The following is a 22813-nucleotide window of genomic DNA, read 5'->3' on the forward strand; positions in this document are numbered from 1 at the left end:
AAAAGAGAGCTACTTAAAACGGAATTCGTCGAAAGCATGGATAACAACAACTTCCATGAGAGATGGGATAATCCAAATGTAATGTATCGAGGTTTACGCTTTAGTTAAGAAAAAAAAGAACGAGAGAAAAAAGAAATAAAGGTATTTTAAAGATATCGCTTTTACCGACGAAAACGATCGCTTTCTACGTATTTACATTCTTTTTTCTTTTTTTTTTGTTGTCCTTTTCTTTGTGAAATATTTAAAATTCCTCGTTTCTACTGATTATTATCATTTCATGGAATTTTCTATCATTGTTGTTGTCTGACCCTATACAACAATAATTCGTTTTATGTCAAGATATGCAAACATACGTCTCTGTGATAATGATTACGTCCATGTACGGAAAACGTACATTAGAATCACGTACGAAACGTGAACGTGCGAGGAACTTCGAACGTGAGTCGCGCGTGAAATGCATGAGATAGTCGACGTGTTGATATTCAAGATATGGGATATGGTCTGTGAGAAGGTAGAATGGAAGAGATCAATCTTACATATAACGATTTTATCTTGATTCTAGAAAGTGAGATTATTCGCCAAATTTTTCATTTCTATTTCTTTCTTTTAACCCCACTCCCCCTAATAGAAACTAGCCAGAACATTCATCTTGTTCAACAATAGAATTTTTCTTAAATACACTCCAGAATTATTTTGTTAAATTTATTTAATATTAATATTTTAATTATATTATATAAAACAAATTTACACATAAAATTAATGTTTTAAATTATATATACAAATAATTGATTTTATATTAATCATTTAATTAATTATTATTAGATCATATCAAATATAATAATAAAATTGATAAATTAAAATTTGTTGTACTCGATAGAATATGTTTCGATCGTAAAGTTTTCTTTTACTGTCTGTGTAACACATAGTAAGATCGATTAGAATTAAATATTAAACACAATAACGATCAAATTGCAATCACTCCTGTGGTAAGTTACCATCATTTTTTCTAGATTTTTTCTAGAGATTTTTTTAGATCTTTTTTAGAGATTGTCACATAATTGTGATATAATTTCACTAAAGATAACCAAATTTTTTTTCGAAGTTCTTTAATGGTTTGTGAATTGTTGACGTAAATTTGACCTTTGACATGGCCCGAAAGAAAATAATTCAATGGCAACATATCGAATGATCTTGGCGATCAATCGACAATTTCGTGAAAAAATTTTGTCTCTGAATTTCGATCGTATCATACAATAACAACTATGGAAATTTGGTCGATATTGTGTTTCATATATAATTGTAATCGATCATATTATATGTTATAGTGTAATGTTATGGTGTAAATTGATCATACTATATGTTATGGTATAATGTATATATTATCATATACATTATACCGTAAACATTTAAAAAGATTATTTGATTTTAATTTTTTAAGAGAAGAAACGAAAAGAAATTCGACAACTCTTATTGAAAAATCATATAAAATTTGTTGAAATTTCTCAACGAAAGTGAAGGCATGTCGATCTTATTGTCCTTCTTTAGCGATAGATCAATCCCTCATTCTCGAGGATTGCCAAGCGTATCGTTGAAGAATCGAAACTCGCTATACGTTGTACTTGCACGACGGCTTTTCCGTGCGTAGAACGTGACTGTGGGAATGTTCACCTTGCGTGCAACCGCAGAACCATCGGTGTTACTTCGCGTACAACCGTACTCTACGTCGTCGATGAATAAAGCGAGAAGCGAGAGTGAGAGAAACAGATAAAAAGAAAGGCAAAGAGAAAGATAGACAGACAGACAGACAGACAGACAGACAGATAGACAGACAGACAGACAGAGAGAGAGAGAGAGAGAGAGAGAGAGAGAAAGAGGCATGGATATACTATTACAGGAGTATGTTCGAGCAGGTGAATTTTGTATTGTTCCGATGACTATGAGTTACATTCGGATATCTGCTTCGATAGGTTTCACGGATGGTCTATACTCGAACTAATACTGTCTATATATATATATATATGTATATATATATATATATATATATATATGTATATATATGTATGCATATTTACTATACATGACCTTTGAACGGGATTAAAACAATGCTCGTTTTTCTACCTTTTATCATTTTTTTTTTTCATTCGTCTGCATTCAACTGGGAGCTTAACTAGAAAATATTAAAATATTTTTTTATAATTATTCGCAAGATAAAAAGCAAATAGTTTTATTCTTCACTAAAATGATTCCTTTGTTTTACTCGTATTTTTTATTTATAATACGAGAAATTGTTGGAGTTTAAATATCATATTTCTATAACTAGATTTTACTATGTAACTATTTCCATAATGCATTAAGTTATTTAAAAATATCGTAAATTTAAAAATACGAGAGAATGTTAAATTTTTTTTCCACGTAAGAATACATTCATTTTTAATAAAAATCAATATTTTAATGTTTCAATAAAATTGTTTGGAGCTGTTAACTTACTTAAAATAATTTGTTAATATCAGTTTACTTTTAAAAATAGAAAACATGGTATTTCACGTAGAAAGTATCGATTGCTAAGAATATGTAACATACTTAAAGTACTTCGGCCTTCTCCGTTTAAACGTTCCACTATCCTAGAAAAGGGTTTGCAAAACCTTAACGGGTCTCATTCGTTGTATTCGAGGAATGAATTACAAACGTCGATCGTTCCTTATTCCTCGATTTCTCAAAGCCACGCGAGATAAAACGAGTTGTTAGAACGCACGCCGATCATCATCCGAACTAGTTATGTAAATGCCTTTGCATTCTTCGCGCGATCTACGAGCAAATCGGCGACGAGTTGCCTTTTCGCACGAAACGAAAGAAAAAAAAAAAAGAAAGAAAAAAGGAAAGAGAAATCGAGTGAGAGAAAGAGGGAAACAACAAAGAGGGAAATAGAAACGGACAAACGTGGATAGAAAAACACAGATAGACGTACGAATAGTTAAAGAGAGACAGATAAATAGATAGAGTATGAAAAAGAGATAGACAGATACAACAGAAAAGAAAAATAAATACAGACAAATAGATAGAGAAAGACAAATAAATAGACAGATAGAGATAGATAGATAGAGAGAGAGAGAGAGAGAGAGAGAGAGAGAAAGAGAAAGAGAGTGTGTGAAGTTTGTGTTTCATGAGTAAAGAAAAAGCTCAGTTAAGAAAATAATCGAAAAAAAATTGATGAAATAAGGTAAAAGAGAATAAAAAGGAAAAAAAAAGAAGAAAAAAGAAAAAAGAAAAGAAAATAAATATCATGTAAAATCTTTTCTCCACGTTGTAGATCCTTTCAGAACTTTCTTTCTACCTTCCACGCTTTTTTCCTTTTGCCTGCCATTCGTTCCTCTTTTTTCGAGAACAAGGGTGGTAGAGACGATCGCACCTTGCTTCCAATTAGCGGCCGTTTTCTCACGATAAAATGTACCACCGAGGTCTCTTCTTTTAATTTCTTCCTTTCGTTTCTCTCTCTTTCTCTTTCCCTCTCTTTCTCTTTTCCTTTTTACTTCGTTTTATGCGTACTATGCAAACTCACTTTTTCTTTTCCTTTTGCGAGTGCTTCTTACAAACATTTCTCTTTTTCCTTTTAAAGCATCGTAAGTTTCTTGTGTAAAATTCATCGAGGGTAGGAGAATACAATCGTCGAAAGATCGAGAAATAAAAAAAATTATTTGTGTGATCTATTAAATGTTTAGTAATAATAAAAAAGAAAAAATTGAATAACGATTAACCGTTTATTTTTTCTTTTCTTATCTTTTCTCTTTTTTGTTCTTTTTTTAATAAATTCTGATATAGAATCTTTGTCATGATATCATATCGTCGAACTAGGACATTCACAATGACAGGAAAGAAGAAATTATTTCAATTACTTTTAATTCGTTTATAATGGGAACACCAAGAAGCGAACTTAGAAGGTATCTAACGGAGATAGGATTATAAATTTTACTATACATCATAAATAACATATAATGCGTAAGTGAAAAATTCTCAATTCATTTTCCCATGCGTAAAGCTGAAAGAAGAAGAAAACGAAGAAGAAGAAGAAGAAGGAGGAGAAGAATACGTTTAACTAATTAGTCTCATTAGAGGCGAGAAAGGGAAGCGAACAAGATATTTTCTATGATCGTTCCGAGTTCAAAGTCGTACACCGTGGCCACGTAAAGATGTTGCATATGGAATGTTCTTTTGATTTCTTTTACGATCGCACTTACGTCTTTGTCGAGGAAAAGAATACAATGCTGTAATTAACGTTTTCGTTATGGAAAATATTAGTCTCTCTTTCTCTCTCCCCCCTCCACCCATCCATCCGTCCATCCGTCCGTCTGTCCATCCACCCATCCATCTATCCATCCATCCATCCATCCATCCATCCATCTATTCATCCATCAATCCATCCATCCATCCATCCATGTGCTGTGTTCAACAGTCCAGATGGACGCGTCGAGTCTACGTAAGTGTTATTACGCCAAGCAGGAAAACATTAATTCGTTCGTTAATTATGTACGATCGCAAAGGTTTAATAGAAAAAGTAAAAGATAAATATCTTCTGGTATTATTGAAATAGATCTAATATTATAGTTACATTAAATTAGTTTTTTTATTTAGAGGCTATATATATATATATGTGTGTGTGTGTGTGTGTGTGTGGGTGTATAATGTATGTATAATATATATTAGATACAGGTCGTATGAATCAATCGATAAAAGGTGTGAAATGATAAAGATTATTAGTATTTTGAATTATTGATATTATAAAGATTTTGAAATATATTGTTTTTATTTATTATTTATTTTTATTATTAATTATTATCAATTATTAATTTACTATCTTTAACAAAAATATATATCATGCTTTTGATTTCATTCCATTTCTCTAAATTCAAATCATTATTTTTAATTGTGATTATTATAAAACAATTTTATTTTAGGAATATTACCTTTCCTATTACTTTCTTTTAATATTAATTGTTATCGCTTATTATTAGATATGGTATTCATTATTTTTATAATAAAGAAAAATTGTAAATAATGATTTTTTTAACTTTTTGATTCTCTTATATCTCCATGATTAAAAATCACTTAATAAGAATATCTCCTTTTGCGGATTAAGGATTATAAAATCGTGTGAACGAATATCTCGTTAATTATTGCATATAAAGTATTTGCGAAAGTTCGTCGATTATGAAAACATGAGCGTAATTAATGACGAAGTAATAATTCTTCGTAATTGTGCGCGTTGTATGTGTATTCGACGGTTATTCTTTTTGTTAGAAGAATGAATGCAATCGGATGTGTTCTCTTGTGGCTCGACGTATCCTGACGGAACAATTCATTTCTTTGTTCGTAATTGCAACATTTATACAAGTGTGTTTGAGAATTCGTTCGAAATGATAAAATTAAATTAAAGAAATTTGTAGGTATATAATAAAATTTATACTGACATTGAATTAGAATTCGTTCAATAATTTATTTGTTTAATTAATACGAATGAATATGAATGAAATTTGAAAAATTTATAATAAATATTGTGTACCATAGTTACATATATAATCTTATACTTGCTTTTCGCAATTGATTTAAAATTGCAGGAGATTGTTGAAATAAAATATTTAACTAGTGCGATTACATGAACAGATAGATATATCGAAGTATAAATAAACATGCATATTTTATAAGTAATATACATAAATAGTAATATTGATTAAAAATATTATGTAATAGTATTACGCAAATAATATTATCTCTTTAATTATTCAAATGTCGCAAAACACGTATTAAATAACGTCTGCAAAAATTGACCTGATAGGATTTGTTTTCTCAATGAGTGAATACAAACGTAGAATAAAAAAGAAATGTAAACGTCGATTTATCAATGAATCTTCACCTTGTAACCATATTGATTTTTTATTCTTGAATAATATTGAATTTAATTATAAAATGAATGGCGAACGATCATTGAAGGAATAAGAGGAAAGATCTGTCTTTCGTATACCGTAAGAACGTTTGCTTGCCATGATGTAGAATAAACTGGAATAACCAGAATAAGTTCCGCATCGCAAGATGGCACGTTTCAGGCGAAACGACGGAATAAGAAAGTATCGGGGGCGCGTAATACTCAACGTGTAAGGAAAACAGAAAAAGAAACAAGATGAAATGAAAAATAAAGGGACAAAGATGAGAGAAAAAAATGTGCATCTTTCTTTCTTTCTCTATAAAAGCGGTGTATATGTTTATGTCTCCCTTGCTCTTTCATTCTCCATACGAGTTGTATTTACGAGTTAATTATAGGCACTGTTCACCATCGTTGCTCAGGCCCAACCATTTTCGCAAGTATTCGCTCTAACATACGAGAAATGGCAGGTGCGAGTTGTTTCTTATTTCCTTCGTATAGCTGCAAATAGATGCGAACTGCCGGTTGGTACATGATTGATGTCCGGCAAAGGGTAAAAGTTACATCCAAGAAAGTTAGAATTACCGATATTAATTCATACATTTTCTTCTTGATTTACTTCAAATTCGAAAGAACGTACGTGATTTTCGTGAGAAAGAAAAAGAAAAGGAAAGAAAAAAAAAAAAGAAAATCATGAAAATAACAAATAAAATGTATAACGGAAAGAAATGTTATGACAAATAAAAATAATAATAATAACAAAATAAACTTTAGAAAAATTTCACTCAAGTATAAATAGATAGGTAAATGTATGATAAGAAAATCTTTCGAAAGTTTTTGTAAATTTTCAAGATAAAATAAAAGAGAAAAAGAAAAAATAATCACTGAGAATACAGCATCCCCATCGTCACGAAAATGGATAACACGAGTCGTTATGACGAATGCAGTACGAGACCTTATACCTTTGTTTATCGGCAAAGTGCATTTCGAAGTCGTATTCTACTCGTAACGATAAATATCCAGCTTATCCTTCTAACGCTCGGATAAGACAATTAATTGCTACGTTGCTTCGCGTTGTTCGTTTTCACCTCTTACCACCTTGATATCGCTGTGCAAAACGAGAAGGAGAGAGAGAGAGAGAGAGAGAGAAAGAGAGAGAAACGAAAGAAAAATAAAAAAAAACATAATACTTCTGGGATACCGACGTGAAATAATCCCTTAAATCTATTTAAAATGAGTTAAATTTTATTATTATTCTATATAAAATTATATTATTCAATTGGATTAAATGTCTTCCTATATTTTTCATTTATTATTAATCTAAACTATAATGGTAAATAAATCCTTCATTTAATTTTACTTTTTATTGTGTCCATTCAAACTAATTTACTATCTTTAAAGGAGGATATGAATGAAATTGTCTCAAGCATTTATACTACAATTTCCGACATTAACATGCTTCCAAATATGTATCAAATATGGTGCAAATAAAACAAAATATCTTAGGTGGTACGATTTTACAATCAACTCTTTCCTACAAATACATACATAATATACATATAAACAAATATCACATCTCCACTTTGCGAAGACATATGCTAAATGTTCTGGTTGATTACTCTCAAAGGAGGTCTCATTCTTTCAATGGGTCCCACTTATTCGACAATCTCATTCTTGTTTCTCCCTCTTCCCTCTTTATCCTTTATACCCAACGCTTTTCTCTCGATGAGAACACGTTAGGCAATGGAAGATAAAAAAAAAAAGAATGGAGTGGCACATATATATATATATATGAATACGAATATAAATACGAATTATGTGTTAGTATGCTTGGTGACCACATGTAGGATAATGTGAATCCTTCGAACGAATCGTAAATTCGCTTATAAGAGGATCAATAGTACGAATAAGATGGAAAGAGAGAAGAACAATGCATCTCATGCGGTGAGGAACGAAATATCGGCGCCATGGTATTACCGAGTGTATCAAACAACGATAAATTCTATCGGCAATATTATTACAGGCGATAACCGTCGCTGCGGTAGCCAAGCTTGTCGTCCGGCCAACAATTTATCGTTCCTCCTTGATACGTTGCGATACTTTATTACTGGCTCGCCTGCTTATTTCGCGTCCTTGCGGGTGCATCTTCAAAATGCAACCTACGACTTGTTACGATACTGGCTCCTTTTCTTCTTCTTCTTCTTCTTCTTCTTCTTCTTCTTCTTCTTCCTTATTCTTTTTTGATATTCTTTCTACTTCTCTACTATTTCTCAGCACCTCTACTCTTCATCTCTCTTTTACAATGGATATATAAATTTCTCGCAACGTCATGTAATGTAACATTTTGTAGACTCGCCGAATGAAACATTCGTATGATTTCTTCGTGAAGAATATAAAGGAAAGTTGAGAAAGAATGAGTAGATAAATTGTTTTCAAATAAAAATCGGTGAATCGAGTTTCTATATCTGTAAGACTGTTTATAATTAGTTATAAATAAATAAATATATATATATATATATAATTTTTCTAATCTGTCTGATTATAAATTATCTAACATCGAACTCTTTCATGATACCCATTGATACATTTCTATATATATAATAATATAATAAGTGCTTTGCAATCTAATGTGAAATAATGATAATTAAACTTGAAGAAATTAAAATGAAATTATCAATATATATATATATATATATATATATATATATATATATATATATATATATATATATAATATAAAAGTTAAAATTTAAAAATGCTTTAATAAAACCATATATATCTTAATTTTAATAATATTTTTTATAATTAATACAAAATTTATTTTTAAGAAACTTTAATACAAAATTATTGAATCCTAAATTAAATATATATATGAACTTTAAATAAACAAATATGTGATATCTTTAATAAGAATGATAAAATACGAATTATAAATAAAATTCTTTATAATTTTAATTGGAAAACAAAATATCATAAATAGTCATAAAAATGTTATTAATCTATTATAATGTAAAGAATATATTCTATTGTAATTCATAAACTCATATATGTATATACACAATTACATATACAGAACACTTTCTAACACTAAATAAACAACAACTTTATAATATAAATAAGTCTTTTGAATAAAAAAGATTCAAATTAAAGAATCAAAGTTACAATCATTTTTACCATAAAATCATATTCAAATTTTTTAATATACTCATTATACTGAATGATAAAAAAAATAATAAAAGAAAAATAGAATCTCCTCTCATTTCTTTTAAATAGAACATATTAAGAATGTAGCTCTCTCAACAAAGAAGCTCTTTTAATAAAAATCTTAATCAAATCGCTCAAGTTTTCCGGCTTCCATTGTAAGTAATTATTTGCGATGTGTATGAACGATAATGTATAAATGGACGTACCTGCATACATACATATATATAATAATATACCACGTGGTAGTTGAATAAAAGAACAAAAAGGAAAGAAAGAAAAGAAGAAAAAAAGAAAGAAAGAAAAAGAAAAGAAAAAAGTGACTCGTGCATTCTTTGCGGCGTTCTGTAACGCTTCAGGAATGTATTCTCTCAATTTGGGACAATCGAGTTGGAATGCGGGGCTTCGTCTGGCGGTTCAGAGCCTCTGGAGAAGAAACGATGCTCTTACGATGAGGCTAGGGCGAAGAAATGAGAGAAGAGTGAAAGGGAGAGGGGAAAGAAAGAAAGAAAGAAAGAGAGAGAGAGAGAGAGAGAGAGAGAGAAAAGAAGAAGAATGAATGAGCGTGAGAGAGATAGAACGTACGTATGTACTGTTTCCTCCTAAATCGTGACTCATACGAGAAATATACTAACTCTTAAGATGAACCCAACGATGAGGTGAAGCATAAAAATATTCTTTTTGTTAGGTTTCACTCTAATTCTCCTAAACATATATTATGACCATCGCCATCATTATAATTATCGTTATATTATTATTTTATTAGTATTATTAACATTTCCGTAATTATCATCATCATCGTTGTCGTTATTATTATTATTATTATTATGAGACAAACTTTCTTTTTGTTACATTTCATTCTATTTTCTCCACACATATACTAAAATCATCGTCATCATCGTAATTATAACTATATTATTATTATTATTATTATTATTATTATTATTATTATTGTTACTATTATTATTGTTATCATCATTATTGTTATTGTTATTATTATCATACAACCAATTTTCTTTTTCTTACATTCGACTCTATTTCCTTTACACATATACTAAAAACTATCATCATAATTGTAAGTAGCCCTATATTATTATATTATTTTATTATTATTAACAATTCATCATTATTCTTACCATTAAAATTATTGTTATTATCGTCAAAAATTATTGTAACTCAAAGTCCTATCTTCATTTTTCTATATTATCATTTTTCTCTTGAGATTGTTCCTATTTCTTTTTTTGTTTTTTTTTTGTTTTTCTACATTATACAACAAAATACCAAGAAAAATCATTGCTTTTGAGAATCGACCTGTCCATTCCTAAAATATATCTTTTTTTTTCCTTTTATATCGGTTATTTTAGTCCTCCTTCTCTTTCTTCGTGTTGAGATCGTTACAAGGCGTCGATATTTCTTTCCTTACGTAACAAGGAACCGTTTTCGAGATCGCATTCCATACTGACACCCTCGCAAGATAGAAGAAGAGAAAGAAAGATAGAGAGAGAAAGAAAGAGAGAGAGAGAGAAACGGAGGCCACGTTTTCATTAACCTTCTCTCGATCGGAAGCTTGGTCAGCTTGGCGTGGAACGCGACTTCGTGATTCATCGCCGGAGCTCTCGAAGGAATTTCGATGGATTTTTATTATGATGTTTTGCCGGAGAAGAAGATCGAATAATTCAAAATAGAGAGGGAAGGAGAGATAAAGTAACATGTACTTGTGTGCTATACGATTAGATTGAGATAATGTTTTCATTATAAGTACTTAGAATGATTAAAATTTTGTCGACAAATCCATTCGAAATATTTTTATATAGACAAGTTTAAATTTATATACATATGTTAACTCGTAAATATTAAAGTAGAATATTTAAAGTTGAACTTTAAATATTTTAAAATTTTTTCTTTTTTTTTTTTTTTTTTTACTTTTCTTCAATTCAAACAATGAATCGAAATATAAATCGTTACTTTTCTAATGTTCGTAATGTATACATACGTAATTGTTTTTCTTTTTTTTTTCAATTCAATATACTAATCCATTTCATTTAATTTCGTTTATATCTCTACAATAGCACTTCGATATTAGGAAGTTAATATATCACATTGTTATTATTGGAAAACCTAATTGGAGTTTAATTGACTCGAACTTGTGTACACTAATTATCTCAAGGGAGTTAAACCCTTGAATAGGCTTAATCGTTTTTCTCTGTTAGATGTCGATCAGTCCGTCGTCTAATACACTGTTGAATATCTAATGTATATAGAAGGGGCTTTATGTATGAGGTCATTTGAACGTGTTTACATACGCTACTATCTATGTAAATATAGAGAAACATGCGAAAGAATTTTGAAATTCGTAAAAACAAGCGTATAAATAAAATATCCTTGTAATTTAAATGTTTAAAAATCGAATACATATACATATAGATATCTACAACTTCGTTTTTTTCCTTTTTCTTCGAAAGAAAAAAAAAACGAACTCTGATAATCTATACATTTGTCCGATTGTAACAACAATATCAAATATGTACCTGATCATCCTTCAACAATACATTGGCAGAGTTATTATGAATAAACGTGATCTCTTCGCATATGGTATTTGTTGCTTCTTCGTATATTGTATTTGTAGCCTCTTCAGACCACTCGGAATCTTCATGCTTCTTCTTTAGCGAAGGCGTTAAACAATTAGTCGAATTTACGACGACGCGTACTATTTTATTGATTAACGACATAAGGAAACAATCAAACACGTGTTTCGCATTTGGTAAAGGAACGATCCGTATTACACTACGTTATATACGACGTTGGCAGTCGAAGGTGAACTGATCGCAAAAGCAAAATAAGAAAAGCTAGGTAGAAGAGGGAGGAGTAGAGGAGAATCGCGAGACAATTCGAACATGCAACGACGTGTTTTGACGTGTCTGAAACTCGTAAGGGTGATAGTTACGTGTGTATGTATACAACATTATTACGTAGCTATGTATATACGTTAAAGGGAAAACGTGTTTGCTGATCTTTTCACTAACTTCATGTACGTTAAACTGAACTGTTTCTTTTTTTTTTTCTTTTTTAATGTTTTATCTTTGCTATTTATATTTATTTTTTTTCTATAATAATACGACTGTATTTGAAAATAATATAATATGAATACGAATAAAAAATGTATCGTATTTTATTTACCATAATTTGTCAATGAAAACTCAACGATCCATATTTTAAAAATAATATTGAAAATATGCTTGATATATAATAATAATAAGCTATTTTGTAATTGTTATAACAAAAATTATTTATCATATATCATAATTTATCAATAAAATGAAACGATGGGTACTTTATAAATTGTATTAAAGGTAGACTTGTTCTTACGATAAATATTATTTTATACTAATCATTTAAAAATTATGTATTATTTATTATATATTATCTTTCTGTCAAAGAAGAGAAACGATTGTTATTCAAAAACTAATATTTATTATAAAAAGGCTTTGCCTAATAAGAAATCATTTCCTATTAATTATATAAAAATTTTGTCTTATGTATTTAATCTTATCAAAGAAGAACAACAATACAAATTTTTTTCTCTGTATAAAAATGGATGATTATGATTAACTTTATCTCTTTCACATATAATTTATTCAAAATTTGAAATGTATTATTTGTAATTATCATTGATTTAACATTATACGAAACATTAAAAATTTTTCCATTAGAATAGCTGTATTGATATTATGAAAATTATGTATTATTTATGGATAAATTAAAACCTCAGCTTCTTAAAAATGGTATGAGATAAACTATTTTTATTTCTACATACTGATACAATGAAATCAACTGATATATAACTGATATCAGATAATTTAGTAGAAAAAAGTATTAATTTGTCTTACAGTATCAATCAGTACTTCAGAAAATTGTGTTGTAGGAATAGATCGTCTAATTGTGGAGATTTAAAAATTATCTTAATCAATGAAGTTCTCATCTCTATTGTTGCAAGATCAAGAAAACAATATAGATTTTTTGTTCACTATATGTTTCACCTAATCTTCGTTAGAATAAAAGAAAAAAAAAACAAAAGAAAAGAGATAACGCTTTCATCCAGCTTTCTGAAAGTCATTGCTCTTATTTCAAGAGATCGAATCGCTTCGATATAATTGACTTATTTCTAACGAGAGAATCTTAAAAGAAACTATCGAAAGAAATAATCGTAAGAACGATGGAAGCAATCAATCACGATTTCTCTACTATGATCAATACAGAGGAGGAAAAAAAAAAGAAACAAAGAAAAAAAAAAGAAAAAACGTGAAAGGAGAAATAAAACATTCTTTATCATTGTCAGTATATTCCTTTAGTATATTCGTTCTATATTGTTAACCTTCGTAATAATTTGCCTCATAAATTTCAAGGCGGCCTTTTACGTGAAAGTATTCGCTTGATGCGTGCTGCGTATTTCCAACCAGTCAATGCAACCAGATAGGACTAGAGCAAAACAATGAAGATCATTCTAAAATAACGAGAATTCTTTCTTCTTCAGATAAAATTTTACGAGCGCGAGTACGAAATGATTGTACAATAGGTATGCACGTATGTACAATATATAGGTATAAGAAACAACAGAGAGAGAGAGAGAGAGAGGGGGGGGGGAAGAGAGAGAAAAAGAAAGAAGGAAAAAAGTAAATAAAAGATCTATGAGAAATGGAAATCGTGAAATCGTTACGGCATTCCAAAGATGTACGATTTCCTTTCGTTTACAAAGCGATCTCCTTTTTCCATTCTTTTTATGGAAGGTCGTTATTCCTTCTGGAATAAATACATATATGTACATAGCTATGTATGTATCTATGTTCTTTCCTTAGCTTTATCGAGAATACTAAATGTGAATCCGTCTTCGAAATTATTCTAAAAGTGGCTTGGATCAGGAATCTGTGTATTACGAAGAGAATATGTATGTAGTTTATGCGTGAGATCTGTTTTCTTATACATAGTTTTCCTTCTTTCTCAATAGGTTTTTCAAATGTATCTGCACGTTTGATCATAATCCTCGACGACAAGGCATTCCACTTTTTTCTTGACTTTTTTGTTTTTTTTTTTTTTTTTTGGTTTTTTTCTTTATCGAAACCCACGAGTGTTTTAATACCGAGTGTTTAATAAAGAGATAAGATGAAATGACAGAATTAAATAGAAAATGAATAATATCGTTTAATTTGCTGATATTTGGAAATTCTGATAATAATAATAATAATAATAATAATAATAATAATAATAATAATAATAATAATAATAACAACAACTATTAATATTAATATAATAATAACAATTATAACAACAACAATTAATATTAATATAATAATAACAATTATAATTATAATTATAATAATAATTATTATTATATAATTGATTATTATAATGAATGATGATTATAATATAAGTAATATTAAATTATATTATATATAGTATTATCATTAATTTTATTATTATTATATTATCAATTAATATTATTATATTATAAATACGATAATATTAATTGCCAATATTAGTTGAATATTGTATTATTAATTAATAGAATTATATTATGTTAATAATGACAATTATATTATCTTGTATAATTAATTAATATTCGTTTTTTTTTTTTATTATGAATTAATATTATTTGAATAATGATAAAACATAATAAATTGTGTAAATCGTTCCGAACTCTGATGATAACCGCACGTTTTTTATGAATTATCTTGTTCTTATGAGACGTTTCCCAAGTAAGTACTTAGCCGTGATGTAAGAAATGCAATTTGTGGAACGTCTTTCGATCCTTTGCTTTTCCACGCTATGGAAAAAACTTTGTTCGTCGTTAGAAAATAATGTCTGAGCATGTTCTGAATTAACGAAAACTGTCATCCCCCTTTCACGAGTTCTTCTTTTTCATTTTGTCATCCGGATTTCTCATTCTATTTATATGATTGAACCTTGACATGATCGTAGAATCGATGAGAGACTTGGTAATTCATTGTATTCTTTATTATAGTCTTGATTCTTTATCCAGAAAAAATAATAGAAATATTATTGCGATTATACTTTTTTCTTCGTTTCTAATGATAATTTCTAATATCTTCCTTTCTAATGATCGGTCTTGTTCATTCGTAATATTATTCATTATTTTACAATTCTATCGTTTATTTGAATGATTCATTATTTGTTATCTTATTGTTTTGATTATACATTATATATTTATATATATATATATAGCATACGATTGTAATTTATAAATAATAAATAATACAAATTCTACGAGTATTCTTATAGATACGAGGATTGATTATGATTATAGATGAAAAAAAAGAAAAAAGAAAAAACAAAAGAAAATTACTAATAAAAAAATAAAATATTGATTGCTTATGAAGAAGAAATAGCATAAAAATTATTATTATTATTATCTCCTTTTCCCTTTCTGATTATCAGACTCTGATTTTCGTTCGTAAATAATAAAAATACGAGGATTAACTGCTCTACATGACGAATAATTTTAAAGAAACAAAAATATTTAGAATAAAACAAAAACGTTTTTCGTTCTGAACAGTAATATCGATTGATTGACAACCAAGAGAAGGAGGAGAAAGCTTTTTTTCGATCGTCACGGTGATATCGATAAAATAGATCTACTTTTTCTTTGACGACGAGTTATTCATGTTGAGACGAGCGATAAATCGTAGATAAGAAATCTTTCGATTTATTTACGATTATCATAAAGCAATGGTCTATATTCGTTTTAGATAGAGAAATAAATAAATAGATAGATAGATAGACAGATAAATAAATAGATAGATAGATAGATAGATAGATAGATAGAGAGAGAGAGAGAGAGAGAGAGAGAGAGAGAGAGAGAGAGAGAGAGACAGAGAAAAACGAGGACTATGTATAAAAGAAGAAAAGAAAAAAGTGTTCTTTCAAACAAAAATAATACATTATACAAATATTGAAGAGTTATCTTTCAATCATAACATAAAGAGAATTAATGTTTATTCTTAGTCACCTAATTAATCACATTAAGTTTAATTATTACATTTACATACTTAAAATTTACGAATAATATATATATATATATATATATATATATATATATATATATACATAATTCGTAAAACTTACTAATCGAATGGACAGATGTTAGTACTTATGTATATCCCTTCTGACTTCTACAAACTCAATGTTAATGACTATGCACTATGTTGGAAATTCAATTAACATTATCACCCTATCTTATTTTAACACCGACAAGAAACGAATCCCTAGAGTAGGCCACGAACACAACTAACTCGATGATAAGTGAAGATCTATTATCTTCCTAAATTGAAAATACAAAATTGAAGAATCTCTTGAACCATTTTAATTCTAAATTATAGAAATATCATCTAAATAAGTATACTATTCATCAAAAATTCAATGTAAAAAATAATGATTCATATTCTTAAAAATATCAAAAAATTTATTTCTATGTAACAATGTAACAAATGAAGAAATGCATATTTTAATAAAGAGAGGAAAACAATTATAGCTTTGATCCTTCGTTCTATTTTAAAGAAACTCATTTTCATGAATTAATTTATCGTCGACTTCGAACTATTTTCATCAATTCGCTTTTATTTTCCTTTCATCTGAGATCACAAACATCTTGCAAACACAAACAGTAGCGATCGTACATATGTATATGCCTCGTCCTCATTTTGGATCGTTCTACTTCATTCAATATGTGAAATAAATTGAGAAAGAAAATACGATTGCCATCGTTGATAAATATTTGAGAAAGGAAAGAGCTTTCCCATGATCGAATGAAGGAAAGCATTCGAGGATGCATTTCCGTCAGTTGTAAAGACGTCATCGTGTGTGTTTACTCAACAAATTCATAATATTTGGAACGACAAACTGTCGACTAAATGATCGTACTTTTTTCTTTAAAGAAAAAATTTAGGCACCGTAAGTGAACAATTAAGTCTACATATTTTTTTATCTTTATTTCTTTTTTTTCTAGAAAATAAAAACTATTACCCATTTTTATTATCTTCATAAATAAATAATGAATTATTTCTATCCCATTGACAATTTCATTTCTCTTTCTTTCTTTTTTTTTTTTTTTTGTTAAATTAAAATCGACAAAATAATATCGATCGAATACTTTAATAACAATACTAAGTACGATTTCAGGTCAACGCAAGTCACGTATAAAGTTTCCGTTACGCAAGATTAACGTATCAGGTCAGTGATACCTTTTTTCCCTTTCCTTCGTCAACGTTCTGGCTTGTAGAGAAGAAAAAAGGGGGAAGGGAAAAAAAAATATATATCCACAAAGTAGGCGAGGAGATGAAAAGTTGGATGCTCGGTGAACGTAATGCGAGAATGAACGCGTCACTTAGTTACGAATTTAATTAAAGATGTGTGAAAGAGAGAGAGAGAGAGAGAGAGAGAGAGAGAGAGAGAGAGAGAGAGGGAGAGAGAGAGAGAGAGAGAGAGAAAACTTTTAGTATTCTAATTTTGTTCTCTTGAAATTCATGAGAATTCCTTCGAAATTATTTTAATTGAAGCAAAGAAGTTTAATTGCTCTTTTTAAAATACGAAAATATTTATTATAAGAGATATATTAATTATATCATTTTAACAATGTATTTTGTTGACGTTTATTATTGAGTTACCACGATGAAGCAGAAAAATAAAGAAAGATAATCGTATCGATGTTTAAACAAGTAACATTTTCAAGAAATAAATCTGACGAGAAGATATACCGGATAGAAGGAACTCCTTCGAATATATGCTACATCTTTTCGTCTTGTATGCACAAAGATAAGACTAGCTTTGTCGGCATATGTATACTATGCGCTACGATAAAGATTTTGTATCTTACTCTTCTCGTGAAGTGCAACAGACAGACCACTTAGATAAGGGACAATGAATATATTATATTATCGTGTCCTGCACGTACACACGCTATTTTACATTTATTATAACTCTGTAAAACTGAAAATACAGAATTCGAAGATTGCCCAATCGAATTTCCGATAAATAAATGATCGACTGAAGCAAAACAATTAAAATGATGAAATGTAAATTATAGTTGTATTGATAAAAGGTTTTCTTGTTAAAAAGAGAATATCTACATATATTTCCTTTGAATTGATTAGTATAAAAATATGTCATAAAATAGAGCATGCATCGTTCGAAAAGGATAATTCAATAATATGTACATATAATGTAAATCTGAAGATTTTTTTGTATTTATTATTTTTTTTTTATTTATAACTTAATAATTTACTATTACAAAATAATTTATTAAATTAGATTTATGAAAAATTATATGACAAACATAACTTAAATTTACGTGTCTTAATAAACTTATACATTTATTTCATTAAAATATGATTTTTTAAATTAAGATAATCTCAAGATTAAAATTTATTTTCTTATAAACTATCACACTATGGAAATAAACATAAATATATTCTATTGAAAAGAAAAGAGAAAAAAAGGAACAATAATCTTAATATCTCAAAAAACTAATTTTGAGAACAAAAAATACCATACGGTTCAATTTTGTCTTGTAGATAACATTTTTTTTCATACCAATCAATCGAAGAAAAATATATATTTACCTAGATGTTCCGTTTTAAATAGCACACCCTCTATATATTCCAAGTATCAGCGATGAGTATCAGCGATGAAGTAAAATCTTATTTGGATATTAATCATGCGAATACACAGTGACTAATACATATATATACATAAATAAAAGTACGGTACGTACGTAGAACTCGGTCCATGAAATGTAGCACGATGTACGATACTTACGGATAAGAATATAATTTCCTATAGTTATTTTCTTTCTCTATAAATTCGTTATGGCCTCTTTATTGCGATAACGGTACACACCTTCTCGGTCGTACGCGTATGCGGTAGCCTGCAGCGAAGATCGTTTATGTTTCCAGGTAAAGCATCTTATATAAGTAGTAGCGTGCACGAAAGAGCCCATGGAAACGGATAATTCGAAAGTTACTGATTTATGAAACGTTTGAAACAAGAGGATCCACTGTCCATTCGTTTTACACCGACTGAACGGTCACTAAGCTTATTAAATTCATTATATTCTTTTAAATAATAAAAGTTAAACGCGCTCGTGGTCCTGCTAATGAAAATGAAGCAAAGCAGAAACACGTGAAATATTACAAAGCAATTGACAAGAATATAACATCGTTATTCTTTCATGTGCTCTCACATAATCACGCTAATTGCATTAGATATATAATATATACTGTCTCTATTGTTATTATTATTATTATTATTATTAGTATTAGTATTATTATTATTGTTATTATTGTTGTTATATTATTATTATAAAATTTACTTTTCATGTAATCGTAAGATATATATAAATACACTTTTGTATATTTATAAGGTATTAATCATTTTATTATGAATATGAAATAATTATTTAATATTATTCGAAGATTAATTAAATATCTATTATGTCCTTACAAAATACAATTATCTTCAATCCTTAAATGCATGTAAAGAGAAAGAGATAAAGAAAACGAGAGATAATGAAAAAGAGAAAGAGAAAGAGAATAAGAGAAAGAAATATTTTTTGTTGTTGTCTTTTTTCTTCTTTTTTTTTTTTTTTGATGATGAATGACTAACTACACATAATCAATACTAATTTTAATTTTATAACATTTGTTATAAAAAAAAAAAAAAAAAAAAAAGAGTAAAGGAGAGGGACGAATAGAGAAAGGAAATTATTACATTACAAAATATTATACATATATCAACTCTATCGAGTAAAGTCGGTAAAACTCGTTTATTTAGTTAGCTAGAACGGGATTTGGCCTGACTTTCAGTGTCGACATATAAAAGAGAAAAAGAGGGAGTAGCAGAGCGGCGTGTTCATTCAGTACCGAACGTAGGAGTTTCTAGACGAGAGTTAGACTAAACAAAGGAGTTAGGTCAGATTTAAACACGACCATAAGCGAACATTACCAATGCCTATTCCACTCGCTTTGAGTATGTAAGAGACCGGTCGGAGAGTTAGCATAGAAAGCTCGATATCTTTTATTCCTCTTTCTTTCTTTCTCTCTCTCTCTCTCTCTCTCTTTGTCTTTTTCTTAAACGTGTAATACGCAACCATAGTGTAATAGTTTATAGTTACGAGGATTTGCACTATGCACGACTTGCCCTTCGATGCCATTCTTGCATATAAGTACACATATATATCGCAACTATATACATATGTATGCTACACACATATACACACAGGAGTAGGCAATATGTAAAAAACGTATTTTTAACTAACATCTAGAAACCGCCATAACGTGTATTAAATGCAACCAGCTTTCGTAATATCTTCGGCGCCGAGGCCCGATATTATAGCGTGAATCCTAATGGAAAAGTTCCTGTCCCATGAAATATCGTCTACCTTTTTCTATTTTTCTTCTTTTTTCTCCTTTCTTTTTTAATCTTTTTCCTTTTTCCTGTTTCTTTTCATCGTTTACTGTAAGACGAGTTTACATTCTCGCCGTTTGATTTCTACGAAAAGATCTTTTTATTTTCTTTCTGCAATCATCTCGTCGTTTTCTTTTCCACCTATATTCATGGTGTGTCGTAAGTCAGGATGAAAGTATTAAAACGCTTCGAGTTATCGCTTCTATGAGTGTGCTATAGTCGAACGATTCACGATGCAACCACGAATAATAACATAATAATATTGAGTGACACGATAGACTAACATACTTGCGTTTTCTATGTATGTATATATGTATGTGCGGATATATGACAAGCAATAAATCTATAGGTTCTATTTGTTTGTATTTCAAAAAAAATATATATATATATATTATATATATATACATATATATTTCATACATTAATATTTTAAAACGTATACAATATTATATACGTGTTAATCACTTTCACAAATATATCAATTAAACATAGTTATTCCTGATGCATACAAAAATTGCAGTTTTATATAAAAATTGTTTTCCTAATCATTCACTTAAATAACGTTCGCATTTAAATATTAGTAGCTTAAAGTAAATAACAATTTAAAGAACCAGGAAACATTACATTCGAAGATTAAATTTTCAACGTTAAACGAATGAGAGGTGGAGAGTGGGGAGTTGGGGAGCACAGAAAAGAAGATAAATAATAGTGGTAAGGAAAAAGGAGAGGCGATAAACGAGTACCATGGTTAAGAAGTTTCGCACGATAAATCTCCTTGAATTTCCAGAGATTTAGCTTGGACGATTCAGTAAGGACCCTTCGTCGCTTTTATGATACTACAAATCTTTCTTGTTTTCTTTTTCTTTTACTGTCCTCTCTCTCTCTCTCTCTCTCTCTCTCTCTCTCTCTCTCTATCTCTCTCTTTTCCTCTCTCAGCTATTGGTGTATCCATTACCATCAGAAACTTCTACATGATGTGAGAAGATACTCTCATAAATTGGCACGAAGGGACGAGTAGTACCAAGTTCGATGCTTATAACGAGGGGTGGTTCTCTCTCTCTCTCTCTCTCTCTCTCTCTCTTTCTCTCTCTCTCTCTCTGTCTGTCTCTCTCTCTCTTTCTTTCTTCCCTCTCCCTGTACTTAAGCGATCGGACACGCGAGCGAGATTCGTACTGCACGCGTCACTCGAATCGGTAACTCTTAATTAAAAGCATTTCAATTAAATTCGGACCGACAGATGCGGGATCGGAATACGAAACGGATTGTTAGCATACTCATTAATGAATGAATCGTTGAGCAAAGAGAACGCCCTTGGATTATTCGTAAAAAGAAACTGAAGAAGATAAAAAGAAGGAGAAAAAGAGAATAAGTACATAAGATATTATTATTATATATAGCTAATATCGCGTGATATTTGTACAAAAATAAAACAAATAACATTAAATAAAAATTATAATTAAATTATATTGTAAAATATCATTTGAGAAGTTGTAATTTTTAATGATTTATATTTCTCAACGATTTGTTGTAAGAATTTTATTTATATTTTCATTTTTTATTCATTAATACGGATTATTCTGATCAGCGAAAAGATTAATAAATAAAGAAGAAAATATATTTAATACTTTAATGCTCTCTCTCTCTCTATCTCTCTCTTTGTCTCTTCTTCAAATATCTTATATCTATTTCATTTTCATCTACTTTTCTAATTTTTTTTGGAAGAGTAAGATGTGAAACTAAAGCTTTCTCTTTCTCTCTCTCTCTTTCTCTCTTTATTTAGTATCTAATATCTGTTTCTTTTTCATATACCCTTCTAATTTTTTTTCTTTAAGAGAAAGGTAGAGAGAGAATGTATGCCGATCAAATATAAATACGTAACACGATGGCTCGCTGTACGATAATTGAACATATGTGTTCATGTTTCTCTCTCCTTCTCTCTTTGTCTCCTTCTCTTTATCTCGTTCTTTCAACCCTTTCGATTTCATTTCAAGCAGTTAAGTTTCTTTGTTCGTACGAGTGGTTGACTTTGTTGAGTAGGACGACCATTCGTCTATTGTTTTCCATGAGGTAGGCTGGTGGAGGAGGGTCGTGATCGTTTTACGAGCCATTACGAGACGACGGCTATGATGATGACGAACTTTACCGCTTGTCGAAACTCTTTCGTGAGCTATTTCGTCGTAACGCGGCGAGCTCCACTGTTGTTGTTGTAATTAAACGATTAGAGAAAAA

The 22813-nt window shown here is 29.3% G+C and overlaps 1 protein-coding gene across 3 annotated transcripts in view; it reads right to left on the bottom strand.

Annotated features, from left to right (window-relative positions):
• The window catches only part of LOC124948410 (signal-induced proliferation-associated 1-like protein 2), a 77699-nt gene that overhangs the window by 23243 nt on the left and 31643 nt on the right, over positions 1 to 22813 (bottom strand). The window contains exon 1 of one of the 3 annotated variants that reach the window (XM_047491985.1): positions 11641 to 12277. The exons of the other annotated variants lie outside the window; for them this stretch is intronic. Coding sequence (XP_047347941.1) covers positions 11641 to 11841 — 201 coding nt within the window. The 5' untranslated portion in view covers positions 11842 to 12277. Of the gene's footprint in view, positions 1 to 11640; positions 12278 to 22813 lie in introns of those variants that run through there. 3 annotated transcript variants of the gene reach the window in all.

This window comes from Vespa velutina, chromosome 1 (genome assembly GCF_912470025.1).
Source record: "Vespa velutina chromosome 1, iVesVel2.1, whole genome shotgun sequence".
In the NCBI taxonomy this organism is placed as follows: domain Eukaryota; kingdom Metazoa; phylum Arthropoda; class Insecta; order Hymenoptera; family Vespidae; genus Vespa; species Vespa velutina.